Source organism: Vipera berus, assembly GCF_964194415.1.
Source record: "Vipera berus genome assembly, chromosome: 4".
In the NCBI taxonomy this organism is placed as follows: Eukaryota; Metazoa; Chordata; class Lepidosauria; order Squamata; family Viperidae; genus Vipera; species Vipera berus.
The window spans coordinates 55,341,774-55,366,172 of record NC_138206.1 but is presented as its reverse complement, the minus strand read 5'-3'; the positions used below and the strand labels follow the sequence as shown (position 1 = coordinate 55,366,172).

The 24,399-nt window shown below is 36.4% G+C and overlaps 1 protein-coding gene across 3 annotated transcripts in view; it reads right to left on the bottom strand.

The window, feature by feature from the left end:
- DYRK1A (dual specificity tyrosine phosphorylation regulated kinase 1A) overlaps positions 1 to 24,399 on the bottom strand; it is a 127,650-nt gene that overhangs the window by 86,336 nt on the left and 16,915 nt on the right. The window contains exon 2 of one of the 3 annotated variants that reach the window (XM_081327121.1): positions 11,488 to 11,557. In XM_081327121.1, coding sequence (XP_081183247.1) covers positions 11,488 to 11,497 — 10 coding nt within the window. In that variant the 5' untranslated portion in view covers positions 11,498 to 11,557. Of the gene's footprint in view, positions 1 to 8,044; positions 8,116 to 9,508; positions 9,680 to 11,487; positions 11,558 to 24,399 lie in introns of those variants that run through there. The other 2 variants (XM_081327120.1, XM_081327122.1) reach the window with 2 other exon arrangements.

Below are 24,399 nucleotides of genomic sequence, written 5' to 3'. Positions count from 1 at the left end.
AAAGCAACCACTTAGCTTTCATGTTCAAGGCAGGATTGGAACTTAACTAGTTCTAGTTTCTATCCCAGCATCTTAGCCACTACACCAAACTCTTAAAATTTTGCACATTTTGAGATTTAAACAGATTATTCCCTCATGATATATCCATTATTTCACCTAACGTGTGCCTCATAATATTAGTACTGAAAGGTATTTCAATAAGGTAATATAAAATATATGGAATTTTTAATATACTGCTAGTTTGGTAAACAAATATGAAAATAACAAACTATTATTATGCTGTCTGAGTTTCAAAATAGAAGTAACTTTAAAACCTTAGCAGCTGCTCTAAGACTTCTAACTTTCAACATTCCAGGTTCCAATCATTCCACAGTTTGTAATCTCTGACTATAATCAAAATACTGTCGTATGATTGCATGAAATTTAATATATAAAATATCCAAATACTTTTAGTTAAGCACAGTGATGCAGAGAGAAAGACTGCAAACTTGGAAGCGTGTTAATTAAATTACATGCCATTTCAGTCCTTCTGATTAACTTCCAAATATAGTGCCACAATTTTTTCACCTTTTTCCAAGAACTAAGGATCTAAACATGGACTTAATGTTCAACCAATTATTCATAACAACTTATAGCAGCCTGTTTTAGTGACAACAAATTTGGAAAAACAAGTTGAATTTAACACAATCAAGTCACTTGTAATCTTGCATGATTCACCAAATTCATTATAAACAAAAATCTTAACCCATACTAAGGTTAATATTCACAAGACATAATTCTCTTTTTTCAGTGCTTTAATTAAATAAGCAGAACAGGAATCATGATATAGAAAGAACAACAACACAATACATCTGTAACATTATTTCTGTTTATATACAGTCCATATCCACAAACCACTTGTTCATAAGATGCAAGATATATAAAGTGCATAAGTGTAGAAATACATAAGTGCAGTCAATAATTGGGAGTATAAATTTATCTTTCCATTGAATGAGAAGTCTCTTAATAATAAGGGCACAATATAATTCTCTATCTTTACAATTATATTTTGTTACACGCTTCACCAGCAACCTAGTAGGATCCACCCAGAGTCCCAACCACTTTTCTTCCACCCTTTGGATTATCAGAAACTGTACCAATGCCATTCAGTGACAAGCCACCAAAGAATTATTATTACCACTATTTATTAAATTTTTATGCCACCCATCTCTCCCACAAAGTGATCTGCTGATGTGAGTGGGGTGGGCTTGTCCCATTAGGGAGAGACAAATGCAGAATTCTCTACTGACTCTCACTCTGCAGATTTCTCTACTGATTTTTTAGTACTAGAATGAAAGGATGGATGGATGGATGGATGCTGTTCTCCCCGAATTATAGATTCTGGTATAAGCAATTTTTGGCAGGTCATAACAGAAGCAGTTTGAACTACATAGTATGTAAAATATCATGATGCACAAAAAGAGACCACCATTGATGATCTGTTTGATAAAGGATGTCAGAGAAAAATAGTATGTGGACTTCAGCAGCAAACCTGTGAAGACCAAGCTTCAGTTCCAAGCTCAGATGGTTTCTAGACCCATGAACCAAGCAGTCTTTTTCCTTCCCTTTTAATGCTAAGTTTACTAAGCTGAAGAGTTTTTGCTACTCCTCTGCAGTAGTGAAGTTTGGATCTCTTCTGGACATAATTAACTGGAGCACTGGGGGGAGGGGTTACTAAATTATGGGTTGCTAAGAGGGGCAGAAAATATGTCCCCCACAAAATAAAACATCATATGATGATAATTCTATATAGTCTTCTTCAATTTAGAATCAGGAAAAAATATTGTTATTGGATCGACAACATCAACAAGTATTGTGGGCCCAATTGACAAAAACTCAGTTTGGTTGGAAACAAGCAGAAGAGGCCTTCATCCTGCACTAGACAGACAATGGTTAAAATTATAGATTATCTATTTATTACTTTTACACTGAATTTATATTTCACCTTTCTAAAGCCTAGGGCGTATGTCCAATATTTTGGCTTGCCTGGGCCTTATCTTGAGGTACCTATAAAATATATAACGTAGTTACTGTATATAAATATCAAACTAGCTTTATTTTTAATATATATTTTTCTTGTGGGGCCACATTATTAGCTATTTAATAATAATAATAATAATAATAATAATAATAATAATAATAATAATAATAATAATAATAATAATAAGAAGAAGAAGAAGAAGAAGAAGAAGAAGAAGAAGAAGAAGAAGAAGTTGGAAGGGACCTTGGAGGTCATCTAGTCCAACCCCCTGCTAAGGGCATGCAGCCCACAACCCAAGGCCTACAAGTTAGACATGCCTGGCTTAGGAGTTGGGGATGTTTAATGCCCCATAGAAAGGTCTTTTTCATTTATTTTGACTGCTTTTACCCTCAGTGACCACTGGAAGGTTTTTTAAAAAAATATTATTTTAACGTATCAGCCACTCAAGAGTCACATTCACAAGACATGCTGCTGTATAAATCAAAATGTAATAAATAATACAGAGACAGTTTCATGTAAACTTTACAAATGTTCATTATATTAATTCTCATGTTTAAAATCTTAATAAATTTAGTTCTAAGTCTATGATTTTATAGTTTGTAATGGTAATTTTTAATCATTTTTTGTAGTATATATTTTGTGCTATCATTTCATCGTATTAACTGTAAACCTGTTTTTCAAAGCTTTGTTTTTTGCTGGTTGATGATTGAAAGAAAGATATTATTTGCCTATCTATGTCTTTGAGTCAGTCTTAACTCAGTCTTCTTGGCAACACTTTTTGAAAGTGGTTTGCCATTGCCTTCTTCCTAGGGCTGCACTAGCAGCCTTTGGGCAAAGAGGTTAAATTAAAAATCAATTCAATTTAAAAAGTAAAAAGTTTAGTGGAACTATTGAATTTTTTTGCTATTGTTCTCACTAGTTGGAAAGCAGGGTCCGATTTTTCAAGCACATTAGAAAGTCTACCATTGTTGAAGGCATTGAGAAATCAGATAAGGAAATAATTCTGAAAGGATGACCCAATGGATCACAGGTTGTCTAGTTAAATATTGACTGTTAGAAGTAAAAAGAATATAATATTGTTTTATTTGACTCAGCTAAATAAAACTCACCCCCCCCCGCAACATTCTGGCAAACCTTTATGGACTTTTTTGCTGCCACCAGGATTGAAAAGTTGATATTTTATGGATCTGTTTATAGAAAATAGATAGGATCTGGGCAAAGAATTATTAAATTTGTTTATGCTTGTGATGAAGGTTGGAACTCACTTCTTTATATATTTCTTCCCTTTTTGTTGTATTTTTTCCTTCTTTCTTTTTTCCTGTACTTCGTATTCTTTCTTTACATTGTTTTCTTTCTCTATTTAATTTGTATTAGTTTTTATTACTGTAATCAAAATTCTTAAAATTATTTTTTTTAAAAAAGGAACTCTTATAAGGACTGTGACAAAGAGAATGACCTGTGCTTCCTCAAAGATCTTATTAATTGATAAAGAGATTCTAATCAAACACACAAAAATCAGCGTGTGCATTTAAAAAGATGCCTCATATATTTATTGAACACACTGAATCAATTTAAGCTGTGTTGGAAAACGGCTGATATCTCCTTTAACTGTAATGACTTCAACCAACTTTTCCTCTACCTGTGAATTCTATCTATCTATCATCTTGAATATATTTTAATCTACTCCTTTTTACAAAACTGTTTCAACTCATTGATACTTTAAAGGTTTCTGGTATGAACTGCTTACTTCAGATAATTTTCAACAGAGTTAAGTACTTTAAATCAGCCATTTTGAAACATGAAATTTGTTCTCTTTCAACCATTCTGTAGTAGATTCATTTTTGTATCTGCGACCCACAATCATTTGTGCTTCAGCTTTGCAGACCCCTTACCAATGAAAATGGTGCTAGCAAGAGCCACAAAATCATTTCCATCAATTTCCAGTGTGTTTTACTGATAAAAATTTACCTCCCAACCCTGGTAAGAGTAACAACAGTGTAGCCTTTTCCTGAGTTGTGTTCCTCCTGCTTGACTGTGACTGATGGGTATCCTTGTTGGAGCAGTGGGCTAATGCCTCCTTAAGTAACACCAGCTGCCTGCAATTAGTGCAGGTTCGCATCCCACCAGGCTCAAGGTTGACTCAGCCTTCCATCCTTCCGTAGTAGATAAAATGAGGACCCAGATTGTTGGGGGGCAATTAAGCTGACTTTGTAATAATGCCGCTTGGGGGGGGGGGGCGAAAGCCCTAATAAGCAGGCATATACATAGAATGAAGGCTATTGCTAAGCACATTGGTTTGTGCTTAAATTGTAAGCCGCCCTGAGTCTTCGGAGAAGGGCGGGATATAAATGGGATTAAAAAAAAGACATTGGCAATGATTTTGTAGCATTTTCCAGCCTCATGATCATTGACAATAAATATTTATTTCTACAAATCTGTATTGTGAAGAGCAAGCACAGTGATTATAATTAACTGATAGGAAAAGGTATCTCAAAATCACACCCATTATCATATTCATAAACATCAAACTCATCTTACCCCCTGAAAAGAATTGATCATCCTAAATTTTTCCATTCTTTCTCAAACTAAAACAGTAAACATTGGCCCTGAATGTTCAGCAAAGACATGAAGCAGTACACTAACAATCTGATTTGGTTGCAAGAAGGCAAATACAGTTTTACTCTACATCAACTGAAATATAATTTCCAAATCACAGAGAAGAATCACTTTTGTGGATTCTGTTTTGGTGAAACTCCAGCTCAGAACTTCTTGTCCAAATAAGTTCTCATGCAGTTAAAAAAATAATAGCAAATCAGTTATAAAAATGAAGTATACAGACAAACCAGACAGTCCCAAAAAGTAGCAGAAAAGGCAACAAAGTAAAAATAGGAATTGGGTATTTTTTTCCATAGTTTTCTTCTGAAATCACAGAAGTTACTGCTTTGTCAGATTTTGCCCCACAGGCAGAAATAAACCTTAACTTCAGATAAGTAATATTTACTGTTGAAAGTTAGAAGCCATATTAAAGAAATTAACTACAGTTCCCATAATCTGTTGGCATGACACTCAAAATGTTGTGACATTTGTTCTAACAGAACACAGAACAGATAAGATGTCTCAAGCTTTAATAAAACACAATTACCTTGAAATGATCCAAAATATCATTTTGTTCTAAGTCAAAAGCAAAACCCATTTTCCATAAATCCCCAGCAGTGAATACTTCCTTTAACAGTCAGAAGGTACTTCCTCCCCAACTCTTAGTTCCAAGTAGTAATTATCACCTGAATTATCTTGCAGTGCACTTGTATGTACTATATACCCTTCATTTTCGCTGAAAACACATACACATATTACTTACTATTTCAAATTCAATAGATAAAAATAGCACCTATCTACATAAGAAAAGCAACAATTACTGATTTAAAATAAATAACGGTTTACATATCAACACCAGTTGAAGATAAGAAAGACAGTGAAAAAGACGCAATGCATTGAGTATAAATTACTTTTCATGGCTTATATTTAATAGGACGTCACATATCATCTAAGTAATTTAAAAATTACTCAGTGACCCTTTTGATACATATTTCTTGCATTTTGCCATTAAGATCATGATCTGATAAAGACAGAACCTTCAGATCAGTCTTGAATTGAAAAAGAAGTGCAGACTTAATGGCTTAAATGGACTCTTTCATCTATTAAGGTATCATGAAATAAAACGTTTGTAGCTGAAACATGTACACATTTGAATCACTAACAAACTAAAACAACGAAAAATTATTAATCAGATCATTTGCATATGTACACACACACACACGAAGGGAAGGAAGGAAGGGAGAGAGAAAGAAAAAGAGAGAAAGAGAGAGAGGGGGGAGAAAGAAAGAAAGAAAGAAAGAAAGAAAGAAAGAAAGAAAGAAAGAAAGAAAGAAAGAAAGAAAGAAAGAAAGAAAGAAAGAAAGAAAGAAAGAAAGAAAGAGAATTTTCCAAAGGCATGGCCCTGGTTTCAAATTAATGACATATTAAATTTATGTTATAAATTGTATTTATAATTTATATATAATAAATGCCAAACATTATCAGTACCGTCTACAGAATGTAGATATTAATATCAAGAAGGATTTAATTATTAATTAACCACTATTTGGATTGTTTAAACTTGATTACTTTCCTTACAGTAACTTAAATGACAGGCACACAAATTCTCTAAATATCAGAATTAAGCGGACATGAACAATTCAGTCTAGCACCTTCCATTTCCCAAAGACTAAGAAATGAACAAAAGAACCTCAGTGAACCTCCCAGAATTTATGAGAACCATAATTTAAAACATTTCTTGTGGCATATTACTTAAGTTGCAAAAACCAGTAATTTAAACATTACAAACATTTTCTAAGGATAAATCAGTTTAAAAGTACATCAGGTTTAGCAAAATTATTAAAGCCTAAATTTAAATCTTAAAATTATGTAAACCTCTGTTGAACAAGTAGGGTTAAAGTGTTCTCCTATGTAATAGAATAGACAAGAGGATGATAAGTATTACCGGTAACACTCGACTTGATCACAACTGGGACAGAATTTCCATCTCTAAGTGATGCGCTCATAAAGTCAGATATTGTGTGACTACGTTACATAGCAACAGCCATCCCAGCGATCCCAGTTGCTGTCATAACCCCACGATATGTAGTTCATTAGGTGAGAAGAAGAGGTAATCCTACCTAAGGAACATAGGGGTGCTGCAGGGGGTGGAAAGGCTTGGTGTAACCTGCACGAGTTGGGGGAGAGGTTGCTGAAGTGCAGCACAAGCAGTGAAAGAATGCACTGTGGCTAAGCGGCTTTATAGCACACCACTACTCTGGGGCTGCAAAAAGTCCAAGCAATAGCACAAAGCCCAGCCACACTCCTGTCCAGCAGCTCGCTTCCAGTAAGCCACTGTGCCCTGGGAAGCCGTAGCTGTCCCAGCTCAGTCCCAACCACAGTCCTATTCGCCACCCTGTACTTCAAGGACCCTACCACTGCTGCCTCCTGCTAACCTTTCCATCTTCTTCTCGCTCCTGGCTCACAATTCAAGCACTGGTAAGTATGCAGCCATGATCAATGGGCTACTGGAAAACCTTACTTCCCAGTGACTGCACTTCCCCAGGGGCAAAAATTTGTAGAGACGCTTCCATTGGCAAGACTTTGCAGGAGGTGAATCCAAGAACAAGCCTTTCCATTATCATACACCTCAGAGCTGCACTCTCATTCAGTGCCTGAATCCTGCGCCAGCAGAAGGAAGAAGACAGTAAAGGTTAGCTACAGGCAGCAGGTGGTAGTGGCAGCAGAGATATGTAGTGAAGTGCAAGGCATCTCAAAAAGCAAAAATAAGAGGGAAGATTGGCACATGGGAGAGAGTTAAAGTACCACTGCAGTTGTAACTGTGTGGGCTGCCAAGCCCCCAAATTTTAATCACATGCTCATGGGGGCCATAACTTTAGGAACAAATCATATGTTCATTTTTTTTAGTGCCACTGTAACTTTGAACTATCGCTGAAAGGCGTAAGGGCTACCGGTGCTCAATATTCAGTAAACATGCACAAGATTGCAATTCCAAACTTTAAGCAACCTTGCATGTCAAAAATTTAACTATATTGATTGGCACAAGCAATAATTAGTATCAATGGATAAGATATGGATTCTTTTTAAACAAAACAAATCATAAAATGTGATTTTTTCCTCTAACATTATTTTTCTTGTTACAAATACTGCTAAATCTATTACCTAACACCAGATTTCCTTCATAGCAAATAATTCCCTCATTTGTGCATTGGTTTAAGAATCTAGTATTAGGCACCTATGCAATATAACCAAAGCTCGATGGAAGTCTGTTAAATTGAAACATTATTTTCATGCTTTTAAAATTAAATAATTAGGAAATAAAATGGCACGTATATTGCATTAACACTAGATTTCCTATCAGTTAAATTTATACTGTTCCGCCTGAGATTAAGAAATATTTACTGTTACAAATTCATACTTAAAACTTACTTTAGAAGTTTTGAAAAGGTGGAAACAATCCTTGGCTCCTGATCTCTTCTCCCATTCCTCGATCATCCTCTTTTAAGCATGAAAATAAGTTTGTTCAATACAAGGAGTGGGAAGATAGAGGATTTTATACAATTAGAGGTTTGATTATTAATGGAAAATCCATTAATGCTGAATATATTCAGCAAAAGGAATGATCACAAATGCTGTTCCAAGTAAGACATATTCAGTCGCTCCTTTGTAAGTACTACTATAACTATTGACAACTTAGAATAACTGTTCACACCTGCTTCATTTAACGTCAAGAGAAACTCTTCAAAATGTTGTATAGAAGTTGTACATTAGTGTAGCACGTTCTCTTGAAGTTTGAAAAATGTCTGGAAAATATGGAATATGAACTTAATGAATTGTCACTAAAACACTCTGTGGCACAGAATGTCATTTAAATCTATCTCACTAAATTATCAAAAACTCTCCAACGAAGATAATCCACAGGTGATGCTACATTCAGCCAAAGATACACTATGCTATTATACATTTACTAGGTGGGGTTGATTGACTTGATGGCAATGCCCAACTGGTTTTCTTTTCTTTTGGCTAAGAATTTTAAAACTTGCTCTATAAATCATTCAAAAGTTTTAACCACTGCATTTGTTTTTTGTGTACCATCCATTTTTCTAAATCATAACACTGATAAAAGCATAAGCAATCGATTCAATTACTCTTATTAGTTGCCCGGTTTGTTATTTCAAATATTAGAAAACTGAGGATTGGATCAATGGATTTTAAAGTAGAGGAAATCGTTTTGGTCAAAAAACTGACCCAAGAAGAAAGAGCCGTGCAGAATACATTTAAATCTTTAACATCATATACAAATATATGCATAACTAGACATACATGTTCCAAATTTCTTTTTGCGCTGTTTTAATTCTTATGTTTTATTTTTTGACACTGGTTTAATTAAAAAAATGTATACAAAATTTAAGTGTACTTTTCTTTTATACATTCAATGGCATATTATCTCCACTCAATCATCTGAACCGTGAGATGGGAGGCAAATAAATTTGATGAATAAAATCTTAACCTTTCTCCAAGGAATTTTATGATAGCATACAATAATCATGTTCATACATGTATGATTGAAAGCCCCACTTCACCCAATACTACTTTATACTTTCAGGTAGCATGTATTTGAAGTCAGAACTTTAATTTTACAGAATCTTCACAAAATGCATATTGGCACAAAAATTTTGTGAATAATTTTTATAACACAGAAGAATAATTAAACATCAATGGGAAAACCCCCAGCATACAAGTCCAACCCATCCAGTTTGCAATGTTCTGAATGATATCCCTCCCCAATATCTGCCTACCCATATCCATATTTCTATCTTTTATCTAGCTTATTTTACCAATCCTTTGCATATGGACCATCTTTTCTCTTCAAAGGAAAATAGTGGGACAAACCTGTCATTTTCACCCCACATAGGAAGGATGAATCAGGAGTTGTCTGTTGCATCCCACAAATAGGAATCATGTTAGACTGCTCCTGCATACTTTATCCATATTCTATTCCGCCTGAAGAAGAAGTGAGGCCCAAATGAAAAGCCTCAGCCAGGACCTGCAGACATGTTTCCTAGTCAGGGAATACAGACAGTAGTTCTTGTTTTCCTCAATATATTTCTCCCATATAAGGGAGAAAGATGAAGCATAGTGAAATTATGAAATTAGAAGATGCCATACTTATTATGAACTAATGTTGAGGTTGTTTTAGCAATATTACCATCTCTTTAATTTATTTTTTTCTAGTTATTTGGGGGGGGGAAAAGCGAACGAAAAACAAATATACTACAAATATAGTGCATTTTATATATCTTGTTTTCAACTGTTTTACTATAATTTTGACTCTAAAGAATCCTGTAACATGTATTTTAAATACTAATCATGTTGCAAAAGTTTATGATAGCAAATAAAAACAAATGAAACTGAATTACATCTAACATACATGCAATTTAGCATGTAACTCTTATGATTCCTTTCTTAAACTAAGGTCAAGCAATACACTAACCAAGATCTCTAGTTTATCACAAAATCATGATTTTTAATCTTTACTGTGAAACGCACAAATTAATTTAGGTAATAAATATGCCAGAAAACAGGACTGTTAATTACTTTGTAATGCTTTGATTTGATATAAATCATTTGGGGGGAGTATTTATTAACACAGAGCAAGAATAAAAGTAAGCACTGATTGTCAGAATTTTTATATAGCCATAGCTAAAAGCAGTATATAATCCACAAGCAGATTTATTGATGAATACTTCCAACACTTTTCTTGTTTTCAAAATATCAGAGTTGCCATTTTAATATAGTTTTATAAATGATATGCCACTTTAGTAACTTTAAATGTCTTGGAGATAAGTATTTAAAAAGCTTTTAATTAATATACAAACATATAGAATATATACTAGCATTATTAAGTGAAGAAACAGGGTTACTGCAGCCTTCAGCCAACAATTGGAGGATTACATATTAAATGCTTCTGTAACTATTAAATTATAATAGACCACAGCCAATGAACTAAATCTGCATTTGCAGAGAAGTTGAAGGGATTTTAGAACTGGTATATTATGCTTATAGTCCAGAATGGAATAGTTATCTCTATAACTTTTATTTGGTACATGAATAAATTCATAGACCATTATTTTTTTAAAATGGCTCGTATTTCAAAAAAACATTCATGAAATCTTCTTGTATGATTTCAATCACTATTTTTTAAATAATTATGTTCTATTTAATTTTGGAGTCTCACAGAACCAGATACCATTTGAAAGTGTCATCAGTGTGCCATTGCTGTGTTCCATGATAACTAATATGTGGCACACATCAACATCATGTTTAAAAGAACAGGTTCTACCACATATGGTATATTCTGATCACTATATTTTTAAAAAAAGATTCAAACAAACTAGACAAACTTTATAGTATGGCAACAACTATGATCAAGGAACTGAAATTTAAATCTTACATGGAGACACTGAAGAAATTAGATACGCTTTTGACTTCACACAGGAAAAGTTCAAAACTTGTTACCTCCCAGAAGGTATGACACAGAATAATGGTTTTAAGTTACAGGTACCCAGATTGGAGATGATTTTTTTAAATACTCATAGTAAAAACAGTTTGACAACAAAACTAAATGATCAAGATGAATTCCCCTCTGCTGGATATCTGCCCAAACATTGATAAAACTGCTTTAACTTTTCTGTACTGAGCAATATACTGAATTCAATGCTTCCAACTAATTTCATAAGTACATAAATATCTAAAGGATAACAATTATCATAGGAAAAATAGCTATTTCTGAGCTAAAATTCAATAAAAATAAAATATACTGTAAATAATCCTAAAACATTTTTACAGATTTTTAAAATTTAAAAAGTTACCTGTATGCATCGTCTTCTTTCAAATTTCATACCATCCTGTAGGGTGGGGGGAAGAGGCCAGCAGTAAAACCTTTAACATAAAGAATAATTAGTTAGACAATACCAGGAAAATCCTTTAACAGGCCACGATCCTGCCTTTAACAAGTCAAACTAGTACTATCTACTCTGAATGAAAGCAGCTGTCCAAGGTCTTAGGGAGAAAACTTTCACACACATCTGTGTATCACACTGAATTACGCAAAATATTCTTCTCCATATTATTAATTTGAAAGTTCATGGCTTCCATATGGGAAAATACAAGCTATGCCTCAAGGTTATTAAAGCATCCTAGATCAGGTAGAGAAAGTTTGACAAAGCATTACTTAAAGGTACAATGAAATCCAGTGACATTAGGTGACATTCAATAATATTTAAAAAGTAAATATTTTTAATTTGAAAATATTTTCAAATTAAAATTTTTATTGAAAATCTTCAAAAATCATATTCAAATTTAATAAACCCTTTAGCTAACTTAAATAATTTAAATTTATATTCATGTTTTACTTTTAGGCAATGGAATTCTTGTGTGAAATTACTGCCATAAACCCTAAATAGACCTCCCTATATAAAGTTTCTTTCTTCTAATGTATTATTATTCCATTCAGTTTTAATGGATATTATGCACGTTTGCATACCATAGTCTGACTCTGAAATTACATTTTCTATGGAAATATATTCCTTTAGATTAAAACCTTGCTTGGATATTATCTTTCAAACTCATCCTTTTTCACACTTCATCTAATAAAATAGGTAGCAGACCTACTAAAGGGATTGTGAAATGTTTTTGTTCTTTTTTAAAAGAACCAAACTATTTTAAAATTGATAAAGTAAACAGAAACTAGTGAAATTAGGTCCCAATTTTATTTATATCACGTTTTGCACTACCATTACAACCTATTCTTAGTAATCATATAAACCACAGGATACATTAGTGAATTTGAGTATATGAACAATCAAATCTTTTTACAAAACAGAAGGTCCTTATTTTCTATATTCAAGGACTTTTCAGAAGATTTAATTTTATGAGTGACGTGTACAATGCTAAAAAATTAAACTCTTTACTTCTTAAGCAGCACAGTAAAAACCTCATTCCCTATTGAGCAGATTCTGCATGCAACGGACAAAGTCTGAATTCTGAAATAAGAGTCAGTCTACTGTTTGGCAAATAAATAAAGACAATACATACGTTTTACATAAACTGCACAGCATTATATAAATTTTATGTGCATCATGCAAAATTTATGTACCTTACACCATTTTAACATTCAGCTTTAATGGACAACCATTCCCCACCATTGTTCTAAAATCTAATAAAAATGCCATTTAAAGAAAATTCTTATCTACCACTTAACATCAACATTGTTCTTCAGATAGTTTAGGGCAGCGGTGGCAAACCTATGGCACGCGTGCCAGAGGTGGCACTCAGAGCCCTCTCTGTTGGCACACGTGCCACTGCTGGCAGCAGCAGGTCCATCAGGTCGCTACCACTGCCCGGAGCAGAAACCCCGCCCAGCACAAAGGAGGCAAAGCGGCTGACTAGCAAGCTCGAGTTGAGGTGATAGAGCAGAGGTCACCAACCACTGTTGATTGGCAGACTGGAAGAAAATTTATTTATTTATTTATTAAATTTTTATACCGCCCTTCTCCCGAAGGACTCAGGGCGGTGTACAGGGCAATAAATATTAAAAAACAAAGTACAAAAGTTAAAAAACAATTAAATAACGGAGGAGGGAGCATTTTACGTGCGTGCATGCACAGGGCTGCGAACATGTGCATGCTGCAAATGGGGCGGGGCTAGTGCCTGCATAATACTCACTAGCCCTGCCCCGTTCTTGCGTGGTGCAGTGCCTTGTATCAGCGCCTTGCAGCATGGTGGCCCATTTTTGCGCCCCTGGTTTTTGCGTGCCAGAGGCGGCACTCAGAAGCGCCTCCCTGCCCCCCCCCCGAGGGCACCGTAATGCTGATGCGCCCCTGGCACTTTGCAATAAGTAGGGTTTGGGCACTCGGTCTCCAAAAGGTTCGCCATCACTGGTTTAGGATACTGTAGACCTTAGTTACCAACTACCTGTTCAGCAATCAATTGAATTTTAATATTACTAACAATCAGTCCACATTTTTTCTGGCTGTGGTAGCACCAGAACTTGCAATTTGGCTACTTGGCAACCAGCTCACGTGACAGTTGCAGCAACCCACAATTACATGATTGTCATTTGAGATCTCCCTATAGCTTCCCATAAGCAAAATCAATGGGGAAGCTGGCAGGGAAGGTAGCAAGTCATTCTGGTAAATCCTGCACTAGTGTTATGCCATCCACTCCTAGCCTTCCTGCACTCACATGTCCCAGATTCCAAATTTTCTACATTTGTTGCACTATAATATTCCACTTCTCAGCCCCCAGCCTTGAATATTGGGTTTACAATGGTAACCAGAATTGCTGGGATTGTTGTCACTAAGTAATATAGTCATATGAAGTTATGCTTTATGATTGCATCACTTAGTAACATTAAACCTGGCCCTGATCGCTGTGATAACCCAAGGACTGCATATAATACATTCCAAGTCAGCATATTGATATAAATTTTCTCCATAATTTCACAATTATAAACAAGGATTTTTATACTAATATAAACTAAAAGCAATCTAAACATTAGCAATCCATATAATTTGTTTTAATTTTAACTGGTTATTTTAATGAATTATCACAATTCACTTAACACTTATATTCCCAATTCCACTAAGATTTTAACTGAAAACCAAATGCTATATTATTTTTGTCATTTCACATGTTACACATTAGCTTTCAGTAACTAGGATATATGAAATACTACAAGCATAAAGCATTTCAGATAAAGTTCAAAATATTATGGAATAAACATAGAAATGAACTAAAAATGCAAGCTAAAGCTTCTCATACATTCAGTGATTAAGACCTTACGACAATGAGACATTAACAACAGATATATAGCACTAGCACTTAGACTTATATACCGCTTCGTAGTGCTTTACAGCCCTCTCTAACAGTTTAACAGAGTCAGCATATTGCCTCCAACAATCTGGGTCCTCATTTTACCAACCTTGGAAGGATGGAAGGCTGAGTGAACCGTGAGGATCAAACTCCTGGCAATCAACAGAATTAGCCTGCAATAATGCATTCTAACCATTGCACCACTACGGCCCTTATATGCCACTTTTACTTATTAAAAGTAATGGACTGGTGTTAATTCTGCACCACCAAAAGTACAACATATCAAAACATTTTCACATAGTTAAAATATACATTTACATGTGACATGTAGAAAGAAACGGGGTGCTACTAAAAAAACAAGTCATTTTTTTCCTTCTGTTTCTAAAATTAATTGCTCAAAATTTGGGAGCCATGGAATAATCATTTGGGGATTGTTTTTAACAGTGATAACTCCCTTTTTATGATTCTGTGGTCCCTTAATTCAGAATAGAGTCAAAGCCACTGGATGGAGCTGAGCATTTACTGACTGATGCCCTTCCTGAAGCCTACATGGAGTTTGCAACAGACAGTTTTTGTTTGTGCCCTAGGAGAGAAACTCACAACCTTTCCAGGCAAACGTCTTCACCACTAGACCACCACACCACTTGTTTTTAACACCCTCCCAACCATTATTCAAATGACCTTCAATATAAGGTATATAGAGCACAGTATAAGACTACAACATTAATTACTTTAAAAAGTAGATCTAACTGTCAGTACTAAGTATCTGAAAAAGTTTCAGATTAAAATTCTTTTGTCCCTAAACACTGCCCATGCATACTAGTTGGAGTTTTAATTCAAAAACTGCAAGGTGTAAGGTTGGAGGCCCTTAGAATATGAATGTTTACAGATTTGAACAAAATAAAAGTATTAACATAAGAAATCCTTGATTTAAAAAGTACTCCTTACCCTCTACTAGCATTCTGTTTATGGATGCTATTTTACAGAGTGGCAAATAAACCTTTGGTGTGAAAGTGACTTAATGAAAATTAATCACAGTTAAGACTGAGACAGCATACTACACTGTACTTAAACTTCCAACGTTCTCCTTGTAGTCTCATCAGAGGAAAGAAGATGGAGAACATAAGCCTAAGGCTGACCTGCATAATTCTGAACTATAATTTAGCAGGCCTACAGAATAAAGATCAGCAATATTCGTATATAAGCAATCAGTCATGTTGTCTTAGAATTCTGAAACTTGCAGTTCCAGTACTTCAGGAATATGGCAGGGTCAGGAAAGCTGCAACAAAATCTGAAAATACATTTGAAAATCTGTAATAGTACGTATGAAAGATCTGGGAGACTAGGCCAGAGGTAGGCAACCTTGGCTCTTTTATGACTTGTGGACTTCAACTCCCAGAATTCCTGAGCCAGCATGAAGTCCATGAGTCATAAAAGAGCCAAGGTTGCCTACCCCTGGACTAGGCAAAGAGGTGCTGCCGAAGTATGGTCAAGAGACATCATAGCCTGTAGCTGCACAGTGGAGAGAGCAAGAGGCTCAGAAAGGATCCTCCCTATGTTCTTGGGCTGTAAGTGGCAGTGGGAGAATTGTACTTTCAGACTTGCAAGATTCTGTTAACCTAGCTTACAATAAAGTAACACAACCTAAACCTGGTAAATCTGACAAAATCCCAAGAACGCTCAACAGATGCAGCATAAATTATATTGTTGCATAAAGTTTTCAAAAGTAAGGCAAACATAAATAAAACACTTGTAATAGTTGATGCTCCAAAAGTTACTTTTATAATAGTTTGTATCCCTATACTTTGTTGGTTAAAACAGGAAGTCGCAAACTTCTCTGCAGAGTGGTATTTATGACCCTCAGCTTCATATCTGTGACCAAATCTCATCACTGAAATTTAGCAACAAAACCAATAATGAACATATGTCACATTTAATAAATCTCGAACACTTCAACAAACTCCAAGCTAGGTCAAGAAATACAAGGGTGTATTATTCCTTGCATACTGGAAAAATCACTATGGCACAGAAGACGGAAGTCAATGTCAATCTTTGAGATGGCATTTACGTATTCTTAGTTCTGACTGAACTAGATCAGTGGCTCCCAACCTTTTCTATACCCCGCACTCCTAGAATGCTTCTGATATATTCTCTCACCCCTTATAAAAGTTTGAAATAGCAACGAATTATGCATATCCACTATAATTTTGAAAATCCAATTTTTCACACCCACTGGAATATCATTCTCACACCCCCAGGGTTGGGAACCCCTGAACTAGATAGATCTGGAGAACTGATCAGTACCATGCTATATAGGCTGCACTCCCAACTAAAGGTGAAAGAGCTACTGATTTCTATTCAAGCAAGAACATCAGCAAATGCAATTAAAACTAAAAAGAAACATCTGGTTATAAGTGTAAAGCAATATACTTTGCTCTGGTCTTTTACTAATTCAGGCTACTTTAGGAAGAAACAGCTGCCTTAAAAAAAGTGTGTGTGTGGGCGCGTGTGTTTGTTCTTTAAAGTGAAACGTTTTTGTTCAAATATATTGCATTATATTTCTGCAAAGGAATTAATGGGAAACATTCACCTGATATCTGCAGAAATTAAAAAGAATCATAGGGTCAACTATTGGGAAAATGAACAACCTATTCAAATAATTTCATCTGCTGAGGAGCAAGTCAATTTTCATCAATTTTTCTGCAACATGGAGTAAATATCTTGATTATACTGTAGTGCAGAAGCTATCCTTAACTTCTTAGAGTGAACAAAGAGCCCTCCAAATGTTGCCGCTAAATATAGTTAAGTTAGCAAGGAGAAAGTATTAAGTATGTGAGTAATCTAGGTGTACTTTTAATATTAATCTAATGAAAGTTTACTTTATTTTAAATTTAAATTAATTTTCCCCATTCTTCTCTCAAATCTTAGCTTTCTTTTAGAAGATAGTCCCAGCATGCAAGTCAAAAGATAAGTAAAGCTAGATTTTTTTAAAAAAAAAACTTGTTCTGGTGGGAGCAAACAGAGGAATTGAATTATGTTATAAGGTGAAAGATTTCCAAAATATTGGCCAGGCAAGAAAATAATTTATTATTACTAAACTGTAACAATTTATTCACACTTCAGTGTTCTATAAAACATTCCTGAATTTCAGAGATTTATTAATTCAGTAGTTATGACAATGACCATGACACCTAACAGGGAAAAAAAGGTATTTTGATCGTCAGCAAGAGTTGTCCACAGTGCAAGTATTAAAAGAGAACTGGAATTTTCCAAGCAGTGCTCATAAAGCTCTTCAAATTAAAATTAAAATTGGGCTGTAAATGTTTATTCAAAATATATCTTATGTATACACCCTTATGTTAATGTCAAATTATATAATGGCTGAAACCTAGAAGCATTGTCTTTAAATTTATCTTGCCGTATGAATACTACAGATACGTCTATTTTTAAAGAGATAAAAAGTCACTAAAAGCATATTACCAAGTATATTCAGTAGGAATGTTTTCTATTGGCTACCTAGAATTTGCAGAGCCTTTAAAAATTCCTTATTGTCAAGAAAGCTTGGCAAATATAAGCACTTCCTAACTGTTGTGATTCAGGGCCAGCCTGTGGGTCCGGCAGCCGGCTCGGATGTCTCGGATGACTCAGACGAGGGGGAGGAGGAGGGTGTTGAAGACGAACTTGCTGATGATGGCTTGGAGGCTTCGCAGAGCCCCCAGCCAGGGCCCTCTTCTCAGCTGCGCGAGCCCGACAGTGCGGATGATGATGACCCACAGCTGGCCCTGTTCAAGGACGCCCGACGCAGGAGGCAGTCAAGCAGGAACAAGCAGAGAAAGGCTGTGGGACTCCTCGGAAGGAGGCACAGGGAGGCCACGCCCTGAACTCTAATAAAGGGAGTGTTTGGGGAAGGGCTGGTTGCTGAAAGCAACCGCTCCATTTGAGGATCACAGTTCCAGTGTTATGTTTCTTGTTCTGTTGTTTGTGTAATAAATCTTGGCAGACGCCTTCCAGCTTCAGACGCTCTCCAGCCTCTGCCGTTTGTACAGGGGTTGCCTTTCTGCAAGGCCGGTAGCAGGCTGGTTCAGAACACTAACACTGCTTCTTCAATTTTATCATGAATCAGTTTCATGCATCAACAAGATCAACAATCTGCTAATCAAATAACACATATACCTATTTCAGATACAACAAGATCCTATTATGACCATGTATAACAGCCCAAAGGTCAGGCAAGTCAGATAGCCACGAAAGAAAAAAGGATAAATTTACATTGAAATCATTTTGTTCCCAATATACAGAGAGGACTAGCATAAATATAAGGGTTATATTTAGAAATTAAAACTATAGATCGATTTGGATACATTAGACTAAGTCCATGTTGCATACAAAAGCACCAACAGCATCACACATCAGTATTACTCAAAAGGACGTTTCATGTCAAATGAGTATTTAAATCTGAGTTACTTAATATAAACCCAAGAACATTTAGCAACTTTTTTTATTTTAATTTTTTAAAAATTAACTAGAAAGCTGGAATGCTATAGAACAGGGCTTTTCAACCTTTTCACCCATTGTACCACTTTTAGGATAAGGCAATGTCCGAGTACCACCAGTCGCCCAGCAAGGTGTCAAAAACTTGACAAAAAAAGGAAAACAATGATACAGGTAGTCCTTGACTTACAACAATTCGCTTAGTGACTGTTCGAAGTTACGACAGCACTGAAAAAAGTGACTTATGACCATTTTTCACTTATGACTGTTGCAGCACCCCCAAGGTCATGTGATTTACATTCGGATGCTTGGCAACTGATTCATACTTATGACAGTCACAGTGTCCCAGGGTCATGTGATCACCTTTTGCAACGTTTTGACAAGCAAAGTCAATGGCTGGGGAGGGGGGCAGCTCATCACTCAGGTTGCAGGGTGCCTGTGCGGGGGGAATCCATGGGTCTCTAGTGGAGGGGGCTCGGACTGGGGTGGGTGCCCTCCTTCCTCCCTCTCTCCCATTGTCCCTTCCTTCCTTTCTTTCCTTCTTCTTTGTCCCTTCCTCCTTCCCTCCCTCAGGTTGCAGGGTGCCTGTGCGGGGGGAATCCATGGGTCTCTAGTGGAGGGGGCTGGGACTGGGGTGGGTGCCCTCCTTCCTCCCTCTCTCCAATTGTCCCTTCCTTCCTTTCTTTCCTTCTTCTTTGTCCCTTCCTCCTTCCCTCCCTCAGGTTGCAGGGTGCCTGTGTGGGGGGAATCCATGGGTCTCTGGTGGAGGGGGGTGGGACTGGGATGGGTGCCCTCCTTCCTCCCTCTCTCCCATTGTCCCTCCCTCCCTCCCTCAGGTTGCAGGGTGCCTGTGTTTGGGGGGGGAAATCCATGGGTTACTATTGTGAGTGGGCAGGAGGGAAACCAAACTTTTCAATAGGCATGTTACTGTTTATACTCTGAAGGGCAGATATCCCTACCTTTCTTCTTTCCTTCCTTTCTTCCTTCCCTCCCTTTGTCCCTTCCTTCCTTCCTTCCCTCCCTACCTTTCTTTCCTTCCTTCCTTGTTTTTTTTTTCCTTTTAACTTGATCATATTTGAAGAAGTTCTTTTTATTCCTCCACCAACCTCGGTTCATTTTCAGCAGTTCACAATTCTGGGTTTCTTCTTTTGTCACCTTTGTTTTTCCAGTTCTTCCCTAAGATTTTTGGGTCACTTTGCTGAGCCCTGGCAGCCCCAAAAAAGCGCCGATCAGCTGCAAAGTGGCGCTGAACCCGGCGCTTCAGCCCTGGCAGCCCCAGCGCCGGGCCACCTCCCACCCAGACTCCTCACCAGCCTGGGCTGCCGCCATGAAGTCATCAACCCGCCGGGAGCTCTCTGTGGACTGGAGTCCATCGGCAGAGGTTGGGGCCGGCTGTACAGTTGCCAGCTGATCGGCGCGTACGACGGCCCCGACCTCCGCCGATGGGCTCCAGTCCACGGAAAGCTCCCGGCAGATCGACGCAAGGCCGGTGCATGGGCGTGACGTGGGGGGGAAGGTAACGCTGCGTACCACCATCCCGATGCTCGCGTACCACCAATGGTACGCATACCACCAGTTGAAAAGCCCTGCTATAGAATAAAGTGCTGACCTCCAGCGCCATCTTGATCTCCATCTACATGCACAGATATTATAAATAATAATGGGGGGATTGCAAAGAAGCACTTCTTTGACATGAGGACAGTTCCACAAAATAATAGAAGCAGATTTAAGAGGCAAGACAACGGAGATGTAAATATCCTAGTTTTAATTTTGTTTTGTGGAAGTGATATCCAATTCAGCATTTAGGGATCATTGATCATTCCTAACTATCCATGGAGTCAGTCAGTTGGATAAATTACACACCTCTGATAATTATCAGTTTATCTGTTGTAAAACATCTATTTGAACAAAAGACTGTGGATACATAATGAAAGTTTTATGTTTTGAAGTAGTTTCTATTTCTGTCTTTGTGTTCAGGAAATTAATATTTTATGACACCATATACCCCAAAGCAACTTTTTGGTAAGAGCATCCAGGACATATTTTGGGGTACTTCTGGTTTAAACAGACACTTTATTATGCTTGATGTTCTTGATTCCTAAGAAAACAGCTCCGTTCTTTAAAAACTGCATATCAATTTTTATTTTTCTCAAGAATTGAAACTGAGTCTTTGAACTGCAAAGGAAAAAGAAGCAATCTCAGGATAATGATGGTAAGACAGGTTTCTAGATTTCTTCTAGTTTGCCATCAGTCTGATTCAGAAACCAGCATGTTTTACCAAACTGCAAAGGAATTGTATTGGTAGTTCTCGACTTATGGCCAGTTGCTTAGCAACTGTTTGAAGTTATGGGTGACTCAAAAAAAGGGGACTTACTACCTGGATTCAAAGGTCCAATGGTCAGGCCCTCTCTCAGTCATATGACCAAACTTTGGGTAGTCAGCAAAATGACATTTACAGTAGTTTGCAGCATCCCACAATCAAATGTTATACTAATTTTGCCCAATTTACGTTTCTGGCAAATGACCAAATGGTGACTGTGGTGTTCACTTAACCGCAGTTATTTGCTTAACAATTGCAAGACAGTTATAAAATGAGGTCAGTCCCATGACCAACCTATTTTATGACTGTCATAACGTACGACTGTAATGGGCCTGGCTCTGTTAGTGTTATATGTCAAGAACTATCTATATCTAAAAAGGAAACAATGTTTCCCATTATATTCAAATCAAACCACATCATTGTAAATCTAACATTCCACAAAAATAAAGGAAACAATACCAAATCATACATTTAATTGGAAGAGAGAGTTGAGATTTCTCCAAAGCTGATGGAGTATATTGAGGAGCTAATTGGGGTAGTGAGCTTTTGATTCTTAGTTGTATCACTTCATTAAGCCATCTACCTATCAAAACTCTTTAGGGGTGGAGAGGGAACTCAGGGGGGGGGGGAGAAAGCAATCCTATCAGAAACCACAATTCAAAAGCCAAGTAGCAATATCCATAATACTAAAAACTATATTCGAAATGGCCAACATTTGTCCCAAAGACAAAACAATGAAGTTTATTCCAACCTTGAAACAAAACTCTCATAACTTATGGTTTTCTTCTCAGTTTGAAACAATCAGGCTCTTTTGGGGTAAAAACCTTTTGCATATCATTATTCTGTTTTCTAAATACATATTTAGAAGGAGGGACATTCAATCACAGCAGCTGCCACTTATAATCAGAATAGCACAAATATATAGGATTATCATCTCCATGGCAACTAGAACTTATATGCAAGACATTAACTATATCATATTAAATACAGAATACGTGACCTTGCCTATGCCTGAGCCATTTACCTTTTTATTTGGACTGCCTTCTAAAAACTTAACTTCAGATTGCTTTTCCAATCCAAACAGTTTTGTCACATCATTCAGTTAATCGACTGGCTACATTAAAAGACCAACATTTTAAAATAAACTCTAGTTTAACAGGAACAACATGGCTCCTTTGACAAAATTTTACTCATTAATATATTATATAGTATTAAGTATTAAAGGCAAAGCTTCCTTCAAATGAGGTTCACAGTAACTGCAAGGACACATTGATGATGTTTTTTTGGCAACAATATGGAATTGATTTGCCACGGCCTTCTTCTGGGATAATTTTGATTTCCTAGCGTAACTTACAACCCTAGCATTTTCACATCCAAGTACAAACCAGGTCCAAATTTGCCTGGCCTCCATGCCAAGAAGGTCAGCCAGGTTCTACAAATTATGTCAACTGCAAAATCAAATATGCAAAAGTGAGGAATGTCAGCCAATGGGGAATAAACATATTTGCATCTTTAATTTTTAACATACATTTTAAATATATGTTTCTAATACCAATGAAGTTGAAATTGAAATCTTTAATTTTTAAATCCCAATTATTTCTGGGTAGTTAACATGATACAATGCAACACAAAATGATGTTTATAATTTAATACAATGGGTAGACAAAATAATCATGCAAGAACTTGATGCAGAATTTGTTTTCCAGAGAATTATTTTAGTTTGTCCAGTGCATCTTATTCAAGTCAGTGATTGAATTATTTACAACTCGCCATTCCCAATGATCTACTGTAGTTCCTAGTAAAGTATAAGTTAGAACCTGAATGAGCTAGCAACTCTGGGACAGCAAAAGATCCACATGAATCCAGGAGAGAAAATCTCTGTAAGTGACATTTCATGGGAGGACAGGAGAAACCAATATAGGTGGTGCTTGCTTATTGACTACCTCATGTAGCAACAGTCTGAAGTTATGATGGTGCTAACCATGATAGCACAGTAGTTAGAATGCAGTATTGCAGGCAAACTCTGTCCATAGCCTGGAGTTCAATCCTGACTGGCCCTAGGTTGACTCAGCCTTCCATCCTTCCGAGGTCGGTAAAATGAGGACACAGATTGTGTGGGTAATGTACAAATAATAACTGCCCAGAAAGTGCTGTAAAGTGCTCTTGGGCGGTACATAAGCCTAAAATGCTATTCTATGTTACCTGTGCAACCAATCCCCAGTTACAATCACTGCAACATCCCACATTACCATTCGTATGCTTGCAAACAACCTTGCAACAAGCAGTTAATAGAGAAGGCAGAAGTAAAATTGTAAGTTGTGAACACAATTTTCTGCACCATTTTGCTTAATGGTCAAAGAATTGGGTAGTAATTCTCCATGCAATCACATGATTTTCTGTTTAGTGACTACAGTACTAGCAGCCTGCTGGTCACTGAAAAAGCACTATCTATAACCGAACCAGGAATACAAACAAGGATAATTGTGAAAAACAGAAACTATGTAATAATACAAGCAATTTATCATTGAGCAGGTAACATTTACATAAACCACTATCAATTTGTAGCCTGCTAACTTTATCCCCCACACCCAAGTTCTGATGTGTTGGTACACTGTAGTAGGCAGATATTCCTGGGAGGGATGAGTGAAAAATATCACGAGTGTATGCCAGAAGGGATATTAGCAGAGTCATTAAAAGCATGTCAAAAAGAGCATCAAAAGGAACACACTTATAGAAAGACACTGGAGATAGGTTATCACTTTAATGACAATGGCAAAAGCATAAATTTATACTACATATAAAGCACTCCTGTATTTTTATGAAAAAAACCTACATTGTTAGAAAATATAAAAAGATTAATAATAATAATGCCAGATAATGGGTCTTTCAGGTCAGATGGCACTCCACATGCTACTGAGGAAGTGCTGAGGTTCTTTCATACTACTAATGATTTTCATGACATGGCTAGATTAAAACCTTCAGGATGGTTTCTTTGCTGATGTTGCCACACAGAAAAAGAAAATCTGAACTGAAAAGACAAAATTACTGTATAGATGGAATATGGAATGTAAGAAGCATGAACATGGGAAAGCTCAAC